This window comes from Mus musculus, chromosome 4 (genome assembly GCF_000001635.26).
Source record: "Mus musculus strain C57BL/6J chromosome 4, GRCm38.p6 C57BL/6J".
Taxonomy (NCBI): Eukaryota; Metazoa; Chordata; class Mammalia; order Rodentia; family Muridae; genus Mus; species Mus musculus.
The window spans coordinates 85,338,811-85,358,033 of record NC_000070.6 but is presented as its reverse complement, the minus strand read 5'-3'; the positions used below and the strand labels follow the sequence as shown (position 1 = coordinate 85,358,033).

Sequence of the window (19,223 nt, the reverse complement as noted above, 5' to 3'; positions counted from 1 at the left end):
TCAGATATTTCCCGAGGAGTTGTTGGTCTTAGAGGTTTCCATGACATCCCTCAGGAATACAGGCAATCGCTACTGCTGTTGGTTGCCCACCAGAACTAGAAGGTAAGACCTTTTTGTTGAGGATATCACACACTCTGATAGGAGGACTAGAGAAAACAAGCCAGAGCCTATTTGAAAACTTCCTCCCTGATAACTAGCCCCCATATAGCAGAAGATGCTCTATGGGCTGCTCAAGGAAAACTGTCTTACTCAGCTGTGGAACCAGCATGCTACACTAGCAACAGACAAGGAGAACACGTTTCTTGGCACAACAGTGGCACATCTCTGATGGGGGCATCCAACACCCCTTCCTGATTAGATTTAAGGTTCACTTGATGGGCGAGAACCCATACCTACTTCTAATTGTGTCCAAAAGCCCATGGCTGGGGAGGTCACAGGCATTATGGGTTGGCCCAAAGAAGTTATTCTGCTAAATGGACATGTTGTTCCTCAAATTTCTTCATAAATATTTTGGTTTTACCCAGAGATTAGTCAGAGAACCTGCTTTTGTAGCAGGTAGGAGCCATTGCAGATATTCATAACTGGGAAAGCTTGAAGACAAGGGTATACTTGAGTGCCCAGCCTACTCATGTCTACTCACAGCCTCCAAGCCTTGGTGCACATGGTAGTAGAGAAAGGAGAAGGAATATAAGACTTGGAGAAGAAAGGAGTGTTGTGGAATATGGTGTTCTTGGTATGATGTGCCTCCTGGACTCAACTATAGCAGAGTGCTGTGGTTATCTGAACAGGATGAGGTCTGTCCACATCCCATCAGGGATGGAGAGGGACTCAGCAGGCTCCACCTCTCCCTGAGGTCTCACAGGCAGTTAATGGCCGCTGAGAGAGAGCAAGTCATCTTCCCTTGGTGTAGGCCACTCACAAATTGTCCATGCTGCTGGAAATAACCTTCACATGTGTGCAAGCAGCCCTAATGACACTCACTGGGGTACACATGTGCGCGCGGGCACACACACACACACACACACACACACACACAGATTTGGAAATAGGAGACTGGTTGAAAAGCAGAAAAGTGGGAGGAAGGGAAATAGAGAGGAACTGGATGAATATAATGAAAATAAAATATACGCATGTATGAGATAGAAAATAAAATTAGCTGTGTTTTAAGATGAGACGGTGTTACTGGTACTGTGTTGAAGCTGCAGTAGGACCTAAAAATACCACATTTCTCCTATTATTCATGATAGTAGGCCCCACAGAAGTTAGTTACCATTCATTCAAACATGAATATGAATAAATGGGGTACTTTAAGGGTCTTGGCAAAGACAAAAGGAACATTTCTTGCTTTTATAAAACTATAACCTTGACAAAGCACAGTGAGGTGAGTTGTTCTTGTTTCAAGATCTGTTACAGTTGCTTAATCCATATCTGTCTGTGAGATCTTTGTAACTCTGTTGAATGTAAACACTAGGAAGAAGGAAGGAAACAATATGAAACTTGGTTTCTTGCTATTCATTAGGTGACTTATAAATCAGTGTGAAAACTTACCCAGTCTACCATCAGTTAAACTCATTTTTGTATTCTATCAAGTTTTTTTCTATATTTACCTTTTTCATATTATCTCATTTTTAATAGAGAGAATATAATTTCCATATCTCTGATTCACCTTTGAAATAGCAACTGAGCTGCCATGATAAGTAAAAATTGAAAGAAATCTTCAGTTGGCAGCAGGAGGCAGGACAGAGCCTGCCAGCCTCAGCTCGTTCTCTCTCTCTCTCTCTCTCTCTCTCTCTCTCTCTCTCTCTCTCTCTCTCTCTCTCTCTCCCTCTCCCTCTCTCTCTCCCCTTGTCACTTAGGCCCTGCATCTGAACCCACTGGGACTGAAATAGTTACCTACATCCCAAGGACTCCCAGAGACCTAGCATCTTATGTGAAATCCCCAGGAAATCAATAGATGCTAGGGCCACCAGCTTCCCAAACACTCACATTTCACCAAGTAGCACGCTCAACCTTGCTTCAAGCTGTAGTTGTGGTCAGGAACTGAAGCCCATGGAATGTAAGAAGGCCTATGGTGGAGGCTGCTCTGCCCTGGTCCCTCAGTGGATAACAGAGAGAGCAGCGGCCATACCTGGTTCTCTCTTCTAGGAACTCCCCATTTCCTCTAATCTACAAGTCCTGTCTTGATCTAGCGTAAGAGGATTGCAGGAACAAATGCTGGCCTGTGTTTTACCTGGAGAAGACTAAGAAGGGGCAGTCCTCTATGCCCTATGCACACAAACCATTTCCATTTCACAGAAATACTTGCCTTCCTCCTTTTCTTATCTTTTGGAAATATCACAATTCATTTCAAAGCCATCTTATTATTCCTCCTTACTATTTCTTGAAAAACTAAAGATCAGTTGAAAAAAACCTTATAGCTACCATGGCATGATGTGGCACCAAAGCCTTACACACTCATGGTTAAATACCCCTCAGTTGGAGAAAATGCCATCACTTATCTTGCAGGCATTTCAACTTGAACTTTATTTAAAGTGGCCCCTCCCTCACAAGGAAGGAGAAACCTACCAAATACAAACTGTCAATCAGTGAGAGGCAAACCTGAGAGGAACACCACCTGTACAGGCCAGCACTTACCTGGATTGGGTTGGAGGTATTCAATCGTTTTTGTCATTATCTCCATCACAGCCCTGCTGGTGACATCCACTTTCTGCAATGAAGAAATAAATGTCGTAAATGACACAAGCATTTACTTTAGAGTCTTGGAGTTTTCTTGCAGCGACAAGTCCTGCAGGAGTAGGTGAGAGGCTTCAGGAGCAGTTAGGAGGAAATGTGGCCTTGTGTTTTAGCGATGTCTGTTGAAAAGCCTATTCATCCAAAGGAAACTGGTAATTTCCAAAACTCCGTTTCAAAGTATAGTTCATTACCTTTCAGCAAAATCAATACGCACTATGTCAGTAACACTTTTTCCCTCAAGCTTTTACTAGATGCTATGAATGGACTAAACTCAGTGACAGGTTTCTCCTCCACTAAGAGTAATGCAGGGGCATGTAGGTGGCTCAACAGATAAAGGTTATCAGCCAGCCTGAAGACCTCAGTTGAATTCCTGGAATCCATGAAAAGGTGGAAGGATACAAATAAGCCCACACAGCTGTCCTCTGACCTCTACACCCATGCTGTGGTGAACAAACTCCATTGTATGTATCATGCTTGTGGGTGGGATGATAAACATACAATAACAACAATAACAATAATGATACACTTAAAAGACCATGTCTTCTTCAATACTCTTTATACTGTTATGTTATTCTGACATCTTCAGGGCAGAAAAGCCCTTCGTAAACACATCTAGCTGGTCCTAAACACTTGGCTAATTATAAATACTGGATTTTAACATGAAAATCCCATCTCTGAACGTTGTGAAAGGTCATCATTTCCTCCTGCAACCCACCCTGCCCTCTCCACACACCCACGTCAGGGAAAGAACATGCGCTAGAGCCGCTTACTTTTCTCCACAAACCTCATTTCTTATCAGACTGTGAAGGGCATTGGCTCATACAACACAGCTGAGTGACTAAGAGTAATGAATCAGCTCCCTTGCCATTGATAATATTTTTGTTTCTTTTCTTTTTATAGGTTCCTAATCAATATCTACAACTAACTGCTTTGTACAGGGTAAACCTCCTCCTCTTCCTTATCTACTGAAATATCTTATCTGGTTTGGTTTTCAATATTTAATAACTTCTTATCCACCAAAGTCATAATACAGCATGCAGTTGTGATTATGATGATAAGAAAAAAAAAAACATGATTGTCCCTTTGACCCTGTAGTGGTATAAAATAATATTTGCAAGTGTCCTTTTTAGCATGCATTAGCGTGCTTATGAACCCTGTACGACTATCCTTTTGACTGACTCAGTATTTCAAGATACTTGAGGCTTGGATAATTAGAGGTAAAGGAATGGCAGCTCCCAGGCTGATAAACTACAAAATGAGGTCCTGGCATTATTATCAAAATGCCAGGTGGCCTTATGAACTCAAATCATAGAATGCTTGCTTGATACCGGTGGAACAAGTTCAGGGTTGTGTACAGAATAAACATGTTGAAAGTGCAGAGAACTTGAGAGGACAAACACACATCTCCTACTGACTCCAAGACAGATGGGGATTAAGCAATTAGATGCCAACTGTATCTAGGTGTCTTCTCTGGCCATGGCAGGAAGAAATGTCATCTAAAGGTCAAGGTTTCTAAGAAAGAAAGCATCAGAAGACTTGAGACTTGAACTACCCAGTGGCTATTTGAAACTCTGGTGTCATCTGTTGCTAGGAGGCAGACTCACGTCCAAATTTTCCCATCTCTTTCTCCACAAAGAGATTTAAGCATCTTTACCTGAAGGAGGAAACAGATAGAGCAAGATTCACAAGCTTGCTCCTGACTGTTCTGTTTTCCATGAAAGGGAAAGGTCCCTACAAGAAGACAAGAAAGAAGTATTTCTCCCCAGTTCCAGAAGATAGAACACCAGAGCCAGGAGACACATTGTACCATTGCCAAATGACTGAAACAGGGGGAGGAGCAAAGAACTGCCACCCCATCCTCTAGTTAGTTATTGAGAGGCTTCAATACTTATGGCAATTTGATCTACAGTAAATATCTGGACCTGATCCTACAGAAGTAGCACTGCCATGCTGACTTGCTGGGCCCCTTATCCCCAACTGTTCTAACTTCTCAACAGAAGCTGCAGCCACAGTGCCTACTGTACACTGTCCATAGATGGGTCAGCAAGGAAGACATGGGAAGCGGTTCATGGGGATCAAGCCAGTAATCCCAGAGTCCAGAGACCTTAGAGATGGCAATATTAAGAGTATTATGTTTGGCTTCCAGAGTAGAATTCAACCTTAAAATGGAATGGGGACAAAAAGATAACAGTGTTCCCTATGGTATGACCAAAGTCTCCTATGAAGTTGAGAACACAGACTTCCCATACTCTGAGCTAACTGATGTAGAAGCCTCTAGTACTTCTGTTATCCGTACAAGACAAGCTCCATTGAGAAGGCTGTTGAAAGGAAATTAACTGTGAATTTATAGAACACAGGCACATATTTAGGGACTCTAAATCCATGTGTAAAATATGACTTTTTTAAAAAGGCAGAATCCTGGGCACATATTCTTCACAGACTCTGGTCTTTTTACTTTCATTTTCTTAATACCAAGGATTTAAAAACTCTCAATACTTGAGACTCTTTCTCCATTGATAAGTCTTGAAATTTATAACTGTAAGTCCAGAGAAAGAAAGAAACAAGCAAATGGCTCTCTTGGGATGGGGAAATAGCTCAGTGGGTAAAGGGTTTGCCAGATAAGCCTGAAGGCCTTGTTTCTATCTCCATAATCCACCCAGATAATAAGCTAAATACATCAGTACAAGCATCTTGATCCTTATGTGCCCTACTGGCAGATAGGAGGTTAAGACAGGAAACTCTGTAACTAACCTGGACCCATGGGTGCTCATAGAGACTGAATCAAAGAGCAGAGCGTGTAAAGACTGGACCTAGACCCCCTACATTATTTGTAGCAGATGTGCAGCTTAGTCTTCATGAGGATCCCCTAACAATTAGAGTAGGTGCTGTCTCTGATTCTGTTACCTGCCTTTGGATAACCCTTCCCCTAGCTGGGATGCCTTGTCTGGCCTCAGTGGGAGAGGACGTGCTGAAACTTGATGTGCCAGTGCGGGTTGCTACCCAAGGGTGACTTTCCCTTCTCTGAGGAGAAGGAGAGAGGATAACAGGTGGGGCAAGTTTCTGGGAGCAGAACTTGGAGATGAGGAGAGGGGCTGCAATTCAGATGTAAAGTGAATAAATAAATAAATAAATAAATAAATAGGAAGAAAACCAGAGACTCTAAGTTCACAGATCAGCTATCCTGGCATACACAGCTGTAAATAAGAAACAATGGAAGGTGAGGCCAGACACTGGAGCTTGTCCCTTGAGTTTTGCACGCATGCTGTTCCCACACGATGGCTAATGGTCGAGACTATGGCAGTAAGCCACAGGGAAGGATGAGCTTCAAAGACAACCTTCTGTGTAGCCTGAGAGCTAACAGCCTGTCTCCAAAATGTCTTGCTTCACAGTGGATATCACATGTACTTACAGAGTCTAACTGATACCACGTATTTTGAGAAATGAGGATGGAATTAGGCTCTGGTTGCTGACGAATCCATTTTAATTTTGTTAATCTTCTTAAGCACCTCTTTGCTGTGTATAAATTTGGAAATACACCCTAAACATACCTGCACATCTTAGAGGGTTAAAGAAGAAGTTAAGATTTCTATTTTATGTACATGATAGCCATACAATTTTCTTATTTCAATGCTCTCTAAGTTTTGTTTTGTTTCTTTTAATGTAACCTCTCTTACTGACACAGGCACTGTCAATGGATCCTTTGTGTGTGTCAACAGCCCTAGAGAGCAGGAACAGAGGGAAAAGACCCCAAGGGCCCAAAAGTATAGAAGATTTACCAAGAGAATGTGAGGATTCCTGAACTAACAAGGTTTGAGCTTTATTGAACATGCCCTGCTTAATCAATGAATGATGTTGTTAATTCCAGTCTTGAGGCACCAGATACCAGAACTCTAAAAAGCAGGAATTGGTGAACTGATATAATGGCATTACGTTTTCATACACTTCTAAAGAGTACCATTCTCCCCTATAGAAAATGAGTCAGTAGTTTGTGAACTAAAGAACATGAAAACTATGAATTCTTTAACATAGCAATGGAAGTATGAGGGACATTATTTCATATTGTCAGATGTCCGATGTCAGAGGTAGAACACCTTACATGCTGTACAGACAGCCTGAAAGTTTGGCAATCAATAATAATGGCATGAATTAAATCATCACTTGGATATGGAATAATCTGCTGTGGTTATGTGAAAGAAGTTAAAAGGCCATATAAAACACCAACATCTTTTCAAGTTTTTAATTTTAATATTACTGGAGTTAAGAATATACACACTCTTGAAGTGCTGAATAAACAAGTCACAGGGATGTGATGAAAGCTGCACCCTGGGAAGACCTGTCTGGCAGAGAGACACGGGCTGATCCAAGAGTGGTATTTTTAATTACTCCCTACTAACTCCGGGGGAGTTAACATCCATCTCCAAACTCCCCGCTTTAAAGCAGAAATCTTGTGTTCATAAAGGCTAAGAGAGAATTAGTATTTTGAAGATGAAGCTTGATTTAGGCTCTGATTACTCTAATGTTAATTTTGCTAATCATCTTAGGCATTACCCCACACCAAGTATAGCTTGGGAATACACTCTACACAGATAGCTGAAAGGAAGCTTGTCTCCATGGAAGTCCCAGAAGAGCAGAAGGATGTCTTTGAAGCTTGTGCTGTTTGTGACTCCAGCTCCCCATCTAGCTTACATCAGTAAGAGAGTGTCTTGGGCCAGTGACTATGTTTCCTTCACTGCTGCTCCATGAAGGAGAGACCCCAGTATCATGGTAAACCCTAAGTCTCCTCAGAGAAGGAATTCTGAGCACACTGGCTGCAATTTCCCTCTCTTCTCCCCCATGTGAGACATATCCTGGACAAAACTTACTCAAAAACAAAACTCAAGCAATGAGTAAGTGGTACACCTCCCATGACAGCAGGGAACTGTAGGCTCAGCCTCTGCTTCAGTGTGAGCAGGTCTGTGGCAAAAAACATACAAACAAACAAAATCCAAACCACCACCAACAACAAAACAGCAGCTTTGGTAAACAGAAGTTTTGTCGTGTGATTCAGGTCGTTTCTACTCAGGAATCCTACTTCTCTCACAAGGGATTCGATGATACCAAATTTGTCTCCCTGAAGAAACTAAGACATGATGGACATGGACATGAGGGACACCATCTACCAGCATTGTCGACATTGCACTCAGCCACCAATCTCTACCCTCATATTCAATTAGAATGGCAACTTTTCTTTCTCAACATCTTGCCTTTCTTAAGACTTGAGGCTTCCCCTTAGGAATTCTATTTTTACCTAAATCACCTTTCCCCCCATTTCTAGCCCTAAACCCTTCTGTGACCTTAACAAAGAATTTCCCCAAGATGCTCTTCAGGTTGCAGAAAGACTTTATCCCTCTTGACTGTGAGTTTTGCATGATATTCATATACAGTGCCAAAGAATATTTGAAGATTCAGCTCAGTATTCTCTCCTCTAGAAGTTTCCACTGCTCTAAGAAGCCCATGTTTGGCTTCTCTCTGGTGTTTTTCAAGGAAATCCTCCCAGGGCACTAAGCACTGTGTCTGATTTGGAATCTATTTATATTCCTGTTTTCCAAACTCAAATTGAAAGCTCTTAGAGGGATTGGTCCTCATGTACAATCCTGTTTCTAGTTCCCAGTACAATGCCTGGCAGACATGGTATTCATTTATCTTCCAAGTGAATTAATGAACATAATAACTACATATCAACCCATTGAAGCCCTCCCCCAGTTAGCATAACTGTAGCAATGGATGTAAATTTAAGAAGCAACCAGAAGTTCCTCAGATTCCAGAATCTTCTATAAACAGCAACAACAGAAATCTGCAGCATTATAATAAAAACAGTGTCCAGTGTCTGGATCACAGAAAGAAATTTAACCTATACTTAATGAAATTGGTAAACAATGGTGACATTTATGGTTAAAATGAAAGCAACCGCACAGCAGGTACTTAGGAGAAAGAGAACTGTCATCTAGAGTAACTACTGGGTCTGTGAAGACGACTCAACCAGGGGCCTCAGGGCATCGGCTAGAGAAGGATATTCTGTGAAAGCAGGAATGGTCTGGGATCGAATCTCAGTGGAAGAGCAGGTTAGGCTGAGACTAGAGAGAACTTCTAGGAACGGCCACCTCCCTCCCAGGAGTGCTGTCTGCTACAGACCTCTAATTTATTTCCTATTGTTGTCTAATTGCACCTCAGAGAGTAAAACTAAATAAAGCTTTCTCCACATCAAACACTTGGTGAACAGAAAACCAACCATGAAAAGGTGATGCGGTGAATCTTCTGTAGGTTTAGAGACACTGAGTTAAAATATTTTTTATGAGTACTTGAATTATTAGCATGAATATTAACGGCTTGATATTCGAAATCCACAGCAAATGCTCTTCAATGACTGTAGAAAAAGCCTATCTTCCAATATGCTCAGCACAATTTGTGTACGAACTTTAGGAAAATCACAGATAAGATAAAAAGACATCCTTTATATTATGCAATATGCAATAAAAATCAAACAAATTTCTACACTGCACTGAAATCTAAACATCTCAAGTTACTTAGAGAAAAACCCAAATGCAGGAACACACATAGGTTCTTCAAGCAGAAGTTTGCTTTATAACAGGAATACTGAGGTTTGAAATAAATACTTCAGTGACTTTTGATGAAATAAGGACCAGAACTCTTTACACTTCATCTTCAGACTCGGAGGACGTCTGTGATATTAGCCTAAAGTAAGATACTTGGCAAGATCCTCTCATTTAAATTAGTCTGTAAGACTGGCATGGATTTCACAGCAAAGTGAGTCTCCGAAGGTCTAATTAGCCGCTCCAGCCTCCTTCGGTTTTCAGTCTCATTTAAGACACAAAGAGCTAGCTTGTCTCTACCGTGAGATACCTAGTTTAGCAGCTTTACTTTGGGCCCATGTGAACTACAGGAATAACTCCTGACACCTGCACACATCAAGTTGCTAACTGCTGGCCTCAGCTTCTGTGATGATGTGGCTCTTAGCCATGCAGCACACTGCAAGACCTCTCAAGGAAAATGAACGAAGGGGAGAAGCTAAGGAGAGCTAAGCAAGTTCCAGAGGCTGGAGCACGTTAACAGATCTCTGGGATCCTCAGGAGAAAGTGAGGCTTTGCTCCTGAGGATGTGTCTCTGTCTGCAGATGTGGACCTGACAAGGGAGGGTAGGCTCCTGTTTCTATCACCAGGAAAGGGTGTTGTTTACCAGCTGTGGTTGAAGATCAGGGGGTATTTACAACCCTCTGCAGATAGGAAACAGAAAGTAGCTGTGAGGTACTGGGTATGGACTTATGACATTCTCTTCAAGCACGGGACCAAGCCCCTCAATACCAATTCACGGTCTTCTCTCTGCATTTCAACACTCACTTATCTGCCTAAGTCTAAACACTTACTTCTTGATAAGAACCTCAAAGTGAAAGAGAAAACATCTTTAATGTCTCAAAAGAAAAAAGATATTTAACCCACAAACTCCAGCTTACTTGCTCAGAACCTATAATGTTTCAGGCAGAATGCGAAATAATTTACTTTGATCCATAATAAGAAATATTCAGTAAGCATTAGGGTTCTCATTCTACTGTCATTTGAAAATAGACAATTCAACAAACACTGGTCTTTTACAGTGAGTGGTAGACATAGAGTGAAGGAAGGCCAAGTCGCCTGGACTCCCAAACTGCTCTCTCTTCAGTATTCTGACCTGCCCCTAGCAGGATGCATCCTACTTGGGAAGTCCACTGCAGTCAGAGAGAGATTCAAAGTCTCTTACAAGATTTGAGACATCGTTCTCCATTTTGTCCTCTCTCATTTCCACCCCACCCAAATTCAACTGCAGCTCTGTACCATACTGATTCGGGAAAGTGATAGCAAAAGCTATGAGGAAAAGTGCAGACCGCATGCTTCTTCACAGAGGCTCTGGAGGGACACAGAGAAGATGGTGTGCTTTCCATTTCTATTTCAAATTACAAAGGGAGGGAGCATGTTTTTCAATGAAACGGATCATTTTGAGACTTGAGTACAGAACGGCTCCACCGTCTTACAGAGGACACCTCCATGCCAAAGGAAGGCCAAGAAGGGAAAACTCACCCTCTCCATCTCTTTGAAGTCATCATCGAGCTTGGTGCCTTCCGCTCCTCCCACCTTCTCACTCACTTTCTGTAGGAGATAAGAACAACAGGGGATCATTAGAAACTGTTTCTTTCCTTCACAAAAAAAAAGGGTTAAAAGTTTTGAGTACTTTTAGAAACAGCACCTAACATGACCTCAGAACCGTTCCCTGACCGTGGTCGGCAGCTCCATTGTCATAGTGTCACAGTATAGTTTGTCTAAGCAACATCCCAAAGGTCACGAGCCAGGTGGCTACTGAATCGGGCACTCAAACCTGCATCTTCTCATTTCAGCCCCAGTGCTCTTTCCGTTACACAAGTCACTTTACAGCGAGCTAGTTGATAACATTTTCCTTTGTAAGTCCTAAGGAACAGCCACATCACACAATAATCATTTCCCTCTGATAATGGATCTAAAATGCTCCTAGGTAGAAAATTGCTACTTGTTCAACCTGTTCCTCAATGGGCTATTGAACAGATAATCACAAGCATCCATTTAACTATTAGAGAAGAAATGAGCCCAGCTGATTCCAGATAAAAGGACTTGCTTTGTCGTCTCCCTGTTTATATCCTCACAGGCCGGCAAGAAGCTACATCAAACTACGTTGAGGGGATTTCCTTGACATTCAATCATTTTCCATTACTATACCGATTTAACTGTCAATTAGAATATGCAGATTATCAAATTTCAATACAAACTTCACGTTAATTAAAAACAGATATACTATCCTTTTCAGAAATAATGATTCAAATCAAGAATAATAAAAATGTATGACAGAATCATAGGAAAAAAAAACCACTGATTTTATTAGACAGGAATATTGATTCTTTTTTCACCCTAACAGTGGCGGTGTACATATATTTTTCCTCTAAGACGTCACTGTGCTATATAGCTTCCATAAGCACGGATACTGAAGCATGGTTTTTAACCTCCTTCAAGAGTTACTTGGCAGAGAGTATTTACAGGGGGCCTCACTGTATTCTGTTTGCAGCCATCTTGAGAGCAATGTGGGTTTTCTCAGTGAGGTTGGCTGGGGTTTCTTGCAGGGGCTTCTGGAGACCAATTCCTGGCACCAAAAGTGCTGGCAATCTCTTGTTGAACCCTGAGGTGTGTTTCTTATGCTATTTTCTCTCTGCCTTTCACTGCTTTCTGCCAAGAGGAATACATTCAGAAGAATCGACCATCGCTGCATATAAGATTTCTCTGTTTACTGCATCGTAATAGACATGATACAGTGTGGGATATGAGGTGCGTAGAGGTGTCATGAAAATGATGTGGTATCGTAAAAACCTACATCTGAACCTGCAATTTATGCAGCGAACTCTACTCCCTAATAAACTGCACGTCAGCTTCTAGCAGTTCTCACATCAGTTTATTTAACTTTCATTCCACACTTTGAGAAGCCAGAATTTTCTTTAATACAATTATAAATAGATTAATGTCAGTGCTTCAAACAGAAATGTCAATGAAAATAACATCAATACATTTTTATCTCAGTCACTTTTGTTCACTGACAATAATTTAGCTCATATTACAGACCTCCTCTGTCTTATGCTCAAACTATATAGTTGACCACTAAATTTGGCAAGCAAACTCTAATCTACTTTAAGACCAACACAACACAACAGAGAAATATTTTATGGACAACTATTACTTGCTATCTCTATATTACACACAGTTGTCTCCAATGTTAGAAAAACTCACTGTATGCAAAGTCTCATTTGGCAGGGTATCATCATAGTTAGTGTTAGTACCAGAACATTCCAAAACTAGGCGCTAACTATGTGACCCATGACGTGCATTGCCAAGCCAACAACCCTCATATCCCAGAACCCACTTGGCTCACCTCCCACCCTTACTTGTGTTATGTCACTTTCCATATAAATTAGGAGATCACCCCCTCCTCTCTCTCTCTCTCTCTCTCTCTCTCTCTTCTCTCCCCTTCCACTCACCCTGCCGCTCCTTTTTGTCTCTCCCTCACAATAAACCTCTCCCATGTGGAACCACCTTGGCCTTGCGTACTGTATGGGAATATCCGTTTTATATATATATATATATATATATATATATATATATATAATTAATACATCAGTTAGACTCTTCATGTGACCTGTAACTGAGGTCAATGGTCCTCATTTATTTTCAAAATGTACACTAAAAGGATATAGCTAAGAAATTCCTCTATTGTGTTAAAATTAGAGAATTCTGATACAGTAGTGATAATCCAATATCGGCCATCTCTGAAAAAATTCATGGTCTTCATCTACATCACAAAATGCCATACCATGCTTTCAATAATATTACCCAAATGAGAACAGCCTTAATTTCTCTTCTTTCTCTATCAATTGCTAAGCACCAGAGTAGTGGACGCTAGGCATCAGATGAGACACTAAGGGTATGTCAGTGATTAGTAACCCATACTGTCTCCATCCCACTGATCTACTGGCATCAGTTATTTTGTTTATAAAGCATATCCAAAAGCTGGCAGAGAAGGAAAAGGAATATAATAAGACTAGATCAGGAAAAAAAATTATGTTTTTTCCCTAATAAAGCTGCTACATTTAAACTTTTTAAAAATGGTCCATCATGCACACTGAATGAAGCTAGGACTTTCATATTGATGCTGACTGTACTGGCTGGTTTTGAGTGTCAACTTGACACAGCTGGAGTTATCACAGAGAAAGGAGCTTCAGTTGAGGAAATGCCTCCATGAGATCCAGCTGTAAGGCATTTTCTCAATTAGTGATCAAGGGGGAGGGCCCCTTGTAGGTGGTACCATCTCTGGGCTGGTAGTCTTGGGTTCTATAAGAGAGCAGGCTGAGCAAGCCAGGGGAAGCAAGCCAGTAAGGAACATCCCTCCATGGTCTCTGCATCAGCTCCTGCTTTCTGACCTGCTTGAGTTTCAGGCCTCACTTCTTTCAGTGATGAACAGCAATGTGGACATGTAAGCTGAATAAATCCTTTCCTCCCCAACTTGCTTATTGGTCATGATGTTTGTGCAGGAATAGAAACCCTGACTAAGACAAATTAGTACCAGCAGAGTCGGGTATTGACAACCTATGACAACCTGACCATGTTTTGGGGAGGACTGTGGAAGGACTTTGGAATATTGGGCCAGAAGATCCATTCAGTGTTAAAAACTCTGTGAGATGTTGTGTAGGAGCTTAGAAGATAATGTTGAGAAGAGTGCAGAAAAAGGAGGCCTGGCTTGTGAAATTTCAGAGGGAAAATTAAAGACTCTTTTCAAGGCCATTGCTATTTTGCATTGTGAAGATTCTGTGGTTCAGGTTAGCTGGGGCTGAAGAATCAGCTGTGATTTACAAGGTACCAGAACTACTAAAGTGAAAACTTGGCATTACTGGGACAATTGATGCTGGTTAGCTGGAGCTAAGAAATTAGCAATGATTAAGAAGAGATCAGCATCATTGAGGTGACATCTTCTGGGAAGTATTTTCTGAGAGTACAGAGGCTGTGTTCCAGAGATAGCCAAGGTTGTACCTCGTGCTACAGTGGGACTTAGTAATGTGTGAGAGTCATCCAGGTGGTACTGGTTTTGAAGGCATGAAGGAGTCATGCAGAGCAGCTGACGCTCTGCACTGTGAGAGCCATGAAAGGCCATTGGTGAAGGTGCAGCCTCAGTTGCAATTGAAGGCCCAGGCCTGAAGGAGTCCTGCAAAGGATTTGAGGCTTGGCACCATGAAGAGGGCCAAGTTACAGTAGAAGACAGTAGTGTTTTGGAGATACCAGTACCATGAGATGACCACCAAGAACAGCAGCAGCAGTGGAGTACAGACAGGTGAAGCCTAGAAGACAACATGTGTGCTACAAAGGGCATGGCTGGAGAAGTGACCCAAGCCCTTAGAGGAGCCCAGAAGATTGTGAGTTGGATCTCAGACATTGGACAGTTTTAGTTTAATTATTGCTTTTGATTGTGACTGTGCCCTGATATTTTTCCCTCTTGAAGGAAGAAAATATTTTAGTGGATCCCACAGTTAAGAGACTTTTAACTGTAAAAAGACTTTGGATTTTAAAAGATATTGGATATTTTTAAAGGATTGAACTTTTAATTTGCAAAGACTGTGGGACATTTAAAGTTATTTAGATCTTGGGGATGAATAAGAAAGTAAGGGTTGAGGCTTAAAAGTGATGTGTTTGTATGTCAAGTTGACAAGGGGTCAATTGTACTGGCTAGTTTTGAGTGTCAACTTGACACAGGCTGGGGTTATCACAGAGAAAGGAGCTTCAGTTGGGGAAATGCCTCCATGAGATGCTTCTGTGGGACATTTTCTCAATTAGTGATCAAGGGGGAGGGCCCCTTGTGGGTGGTGCCATCTCTGGGCTGGTAGTCTTGGGTTCTATAAGAGAGCAGGCTGAGCAAGCCAAGGGAAGCAAGCCAGTAAAGAACATCCCTCCATGGCTTCTGCATCAGCTCCTGCTCCCTGACCTGCTTGAGTTCCAGTCCTGACTTCTTTTAGTGATGAACAGCAATGTGGAAATATAAGCTGAATAAACCCTTTCTTCCCCAACCTGCTTCTTGGTCATGATGTTTGTGCAGGAATAGAAACCCTGACTAAGACACTGACCTAACTGGCTAGTTGATATACTACTTATTCTTTTTCTTCTTCTCTCATACATTGCACACAGACCTCAGTTTCTCCTCCCTACACTCCTCTGGGTTCCCCTCTCTCTACTCTCCCAGATCCACTTCTCCTCGGTTTCCCTTCAGAAAACAACAATAACAAAAACAAAAATACTGGGCTACCCAGGGATATCAATCACACATGCATAATATGTTATGATAAGACTAGATGCATGCCTTTATATCAAACAAAGCATCCCAGTACACCAGAAGGAAAGGGGTCCCAAATGCAGGCAAGAGAGTCAGAGACATCCCCATTTCCACCATTAAGAGTCCCATAGGAAGACCAAGCTATACAACCTTACCATATATGAAAAGGACCTACAGACCCACACAGACTCCATGATTGTCACACCAATCTCTGGGATCCCCTATGGGACCTGCTTATTTGTTCTGTTGGATCCCCTATGGGACCTGCTTATTTGTTCTGTTGGTGTCCTGGACCCATCTGGCTCCTCAATCCTCCCCCACCCCTTTCAAGGTGTTTCCTGAGTACTGCCTAGTGTTTGCCTGTGGGTCTCTGCATCTACTCCCATCAGTTGTTGGATGAAACCACTCTGTAGAAGTGGGCTAGGCACTGGTCCATGAGGATATATAACTTTGTTATCCAGTTATATTCCTAAGAGGGAAGCAGCACTCAAAATAATTCCATTTATTCTCTGTGACATGTTTCTAGGTCACAAAGTTCACTATATATATATATCATACATACATATCACATATATATATCATGGCACAGAAATAAATATTGGGCTTCTTAAATAACAACTGACTCATTCTATAGGAGTAAGGCAAATATCTCCTCTCATTTGAATAACTGCTACTATAGTGTAATGTGTTATTAGTAAGACTCAAGGTGACAGAATTGGGGCTCTTTAGCCCATGAGGCCAATAATGAAGGCTTCTGTCTTCCTTATTAGATACCTAATTATTTTGTGCTATTGGTTTCCACTGAAGTGGATCCTTAAAATAAAATAGCACACTAGTTAATATATTTAGTTATTTCTGATGGCTAGTTAATATTCTAATTATTTGAAAATTTGCTCACTTATTTAAAAAGAAATTTAAGAACATTCAATTAATTTAAACAGATCAGTACAATATAACTAATATTTCTATTTGCACCAGATACAACCCTAAAACCACACTTAAATACAACTCTCCAATTTATCTAAAAACCTATAACATTAAGGGTACAAGATGTCCAACAGCACCCTTTAGTATAACAGGGAGAGTGTACTTCTAATTGCCTCTACTCATACATTTCACTTGGGCTCCGTATTCTAACCCAACCAATATATAATTTTTTAAATTTCCAGACCAGTTATCTTACTCTCCTCTTTTTTGACTTTATTCTTCAAGAAGAACTTGGTAAAGATTTGTCAACGTGAATGGCAATGGGAATTTTGCAGTGAACATGAGAGAGACACGTAAAGCAGACCACTCTTAGCTAGTCCCACAAGAGGTATAGCTTCTGAGTAACCATGATCAATTTCTTAATTCCGAGTCTGCAGTTCCCAGGCTATTGTCTGTCTGCTAGATAAGCACAATGTAAAGAGGAATCGCTACAGGAGACACCTTCAATAATAACCATTGTTCCTCGACCAAAGGAACTTGGCCTGCTTTGTGCCAATGACTCATCAGCCCTCCAGCCACCTGTCACCTCCAGACTCCATCTTCTCTAAGCTGCTCAGATCCTAGCCAGCACGACATTTCATTTACCAAACACAGAAGAGCCGTGGATACCTCCAGATAAATCACACCAGCCTTTCCACTCTCATGCCTCACTTAGGTCCTAACTTCTCTACTTACTTCTGGTGTGGCTTCGTTAGCTTTATCTTCCACTGCCTATCAGACAGAGCCAAGTTTCCTCTGCTTTATAATTGTGCCTATTCCCTTTTCTGCTCTTAAAATCCTATATATTGTTTTAAATGTCCAATTACACACTTATCTTCTCCATTATCGGTGACCAACATGGCAGGATACTTTCAGACTTTTAATGAGATTCATCAGCCATTGGAGCAAACGGATCTATTTCACTAGCAAAAGTGTGAAGGACATGTGCCCCGTTGAATGGTAAGGTGGAAAATGTAGAAACCATAGTGCATGTGTTTTACTTAAAATGTCCAACACCTCAGTAACATAATGATCAGAGACAAGAGAAAGAAAATCTAAATGAGAATTGCTACTGGAAGACACTTACCTACACCTGAGTTAACACTGTCTCTGAACCTCTGTGAGTTAGAGATACCTTCTAAATAAATTTTGTCTCTATAAGGAATATATTCAAAAAATTAGAAAATGCAAACACCTAATATATATGGTATTTTATTGGATAAAGATTGTACTTATTTTATATTTTTAATTAAAATATAATTACTGTCTCTATAAAGAATATATTCAAAAATTAGAAAATTCAAACACCTAATATATGGCATTTTGTTGGATATAGATTGTATTTATTTTATATTTTTAATTAAAATATAGTTACCTCATTTTTCCCTTCCTTTCCTCCTTTAAGCCACTTGAAACAATGATTCTTCAAAATATTCAAGAGACATAAATTTTGTTCCTTCCAAAGTGAACTCTCAGTTGCAAAAATGACCAATGCATAACAATTCTGCCTTACCAGCTTCACCTGTGAGGGGGACTCAGCAGTAGACTACTTTAAAATTAAACCAGAGTATGAGTGGAAGGAAATGTTACACGTTTAAAAAATAATTTTTAAAATGATAAGTCTTCTTTAGGCAGGTTGTGTTGCAAACCCTGAGCTAGCATCTGCTAGAGAAGCCCCTTGATCTTATAGTTATATCCCTGCTTAAGGGTCATTGTGACTTAACAAAAAACACTACACACACAAAAGGGAGGACTTTCAGCTTCTAATTGCATTTTGATAAAATATAAATGAATTAAAATATATCACCAACTACATGCACTCTTTAAGGTACAAGGTCTTCACAGAGAGGCTGTCTTAGCTTTCCAACAGCATGCTGTTCTATTTTCCCTTTCTGGAGAGCGTCACCCGAGAGACTGAAAGTGCATCCTCTAATCCTCAAAAAATATCTTTAATGGCATTCAATCAGTAAAAACTGTGGATGCAACAGCTGTCAGCATGTCAGAAGGGTTGAATCCTACAGCATCACTTTCCTGACACGGGGGCTTCCTATGTGCAGATCTGGACTGATCCAGATGGTGGTCCTCCCATGGGTGGAAGACAGGGTAGATTCCCTTTATGGAATACGAGTCTCACGCCAGCTTTTCTCAGTCCTTAAACTGGAACACTTAAATGCCATGGTGTTTCAAAAAAATGAATTTCAAAAAAGTATACACTGATCTTTCCCATCTAGACTTTTTTTTCTTTTTTATAAGTAAAAGTATTCTTAAGTATCTTCTAGGTTAAGCAAATTCTGACTGTTCCTGAGCATGAAGTAGAAGAACACTAGAACACTTTCTCCAAAATGTAGACTTGAAAAGAAATTCAGTATGGTTTCTCTGAATATCTACAGCTAAAACCTTTGAAAGAAGCTTGGGCAAGGTTAAGTACTTGGTCTTTCCCCAGCTCCCTCCTATCTTCCTCATCAAATGCTATGCAGAAAACGCAAGCATCCATCTGTATCAGGGCTCTCAACCTTCCTAATGCTACGACCCTTTAATACAGTTCCTCATGTTGTGCTGATCCCCCAAGCATAAAATTCTGACCATTGCTACCTCACAACTGTAAT

At 40.9% G+C, this 19,223-nt stretch overlaps 1 protein-coding gene across 2 annotated transcripts in view; it reads right to left on the bottom strand.

The window, feature by feature from the left end:
* Sh3gl2 (SH3-domain GRB2-like 2) overlaps window positions 1–19,223 on the bottom strand; it is a 183,925-nt gene that overhangs the window by 31,347 nt on the left and 133,355 nt on the right. For both annotated transcript variants that reach the window (NM_019535.2, XM_006537710.3), the window contains exons 2-3: window positions 10,842–10,910; window positions 2,635–2,707 (exon numbers count right to left, since the gene is read on the bottom strand). In NM_019535.2, the coding sequence (NP_062408.2) occupies window positions 2,635–2,707; window positions 10,842–10,910 (142 nt within the window). The remainder of the gene's footprint in view (window positions 1–2,634; window positions 2,708–10,841; window positions 10,911–19,223) is intronic.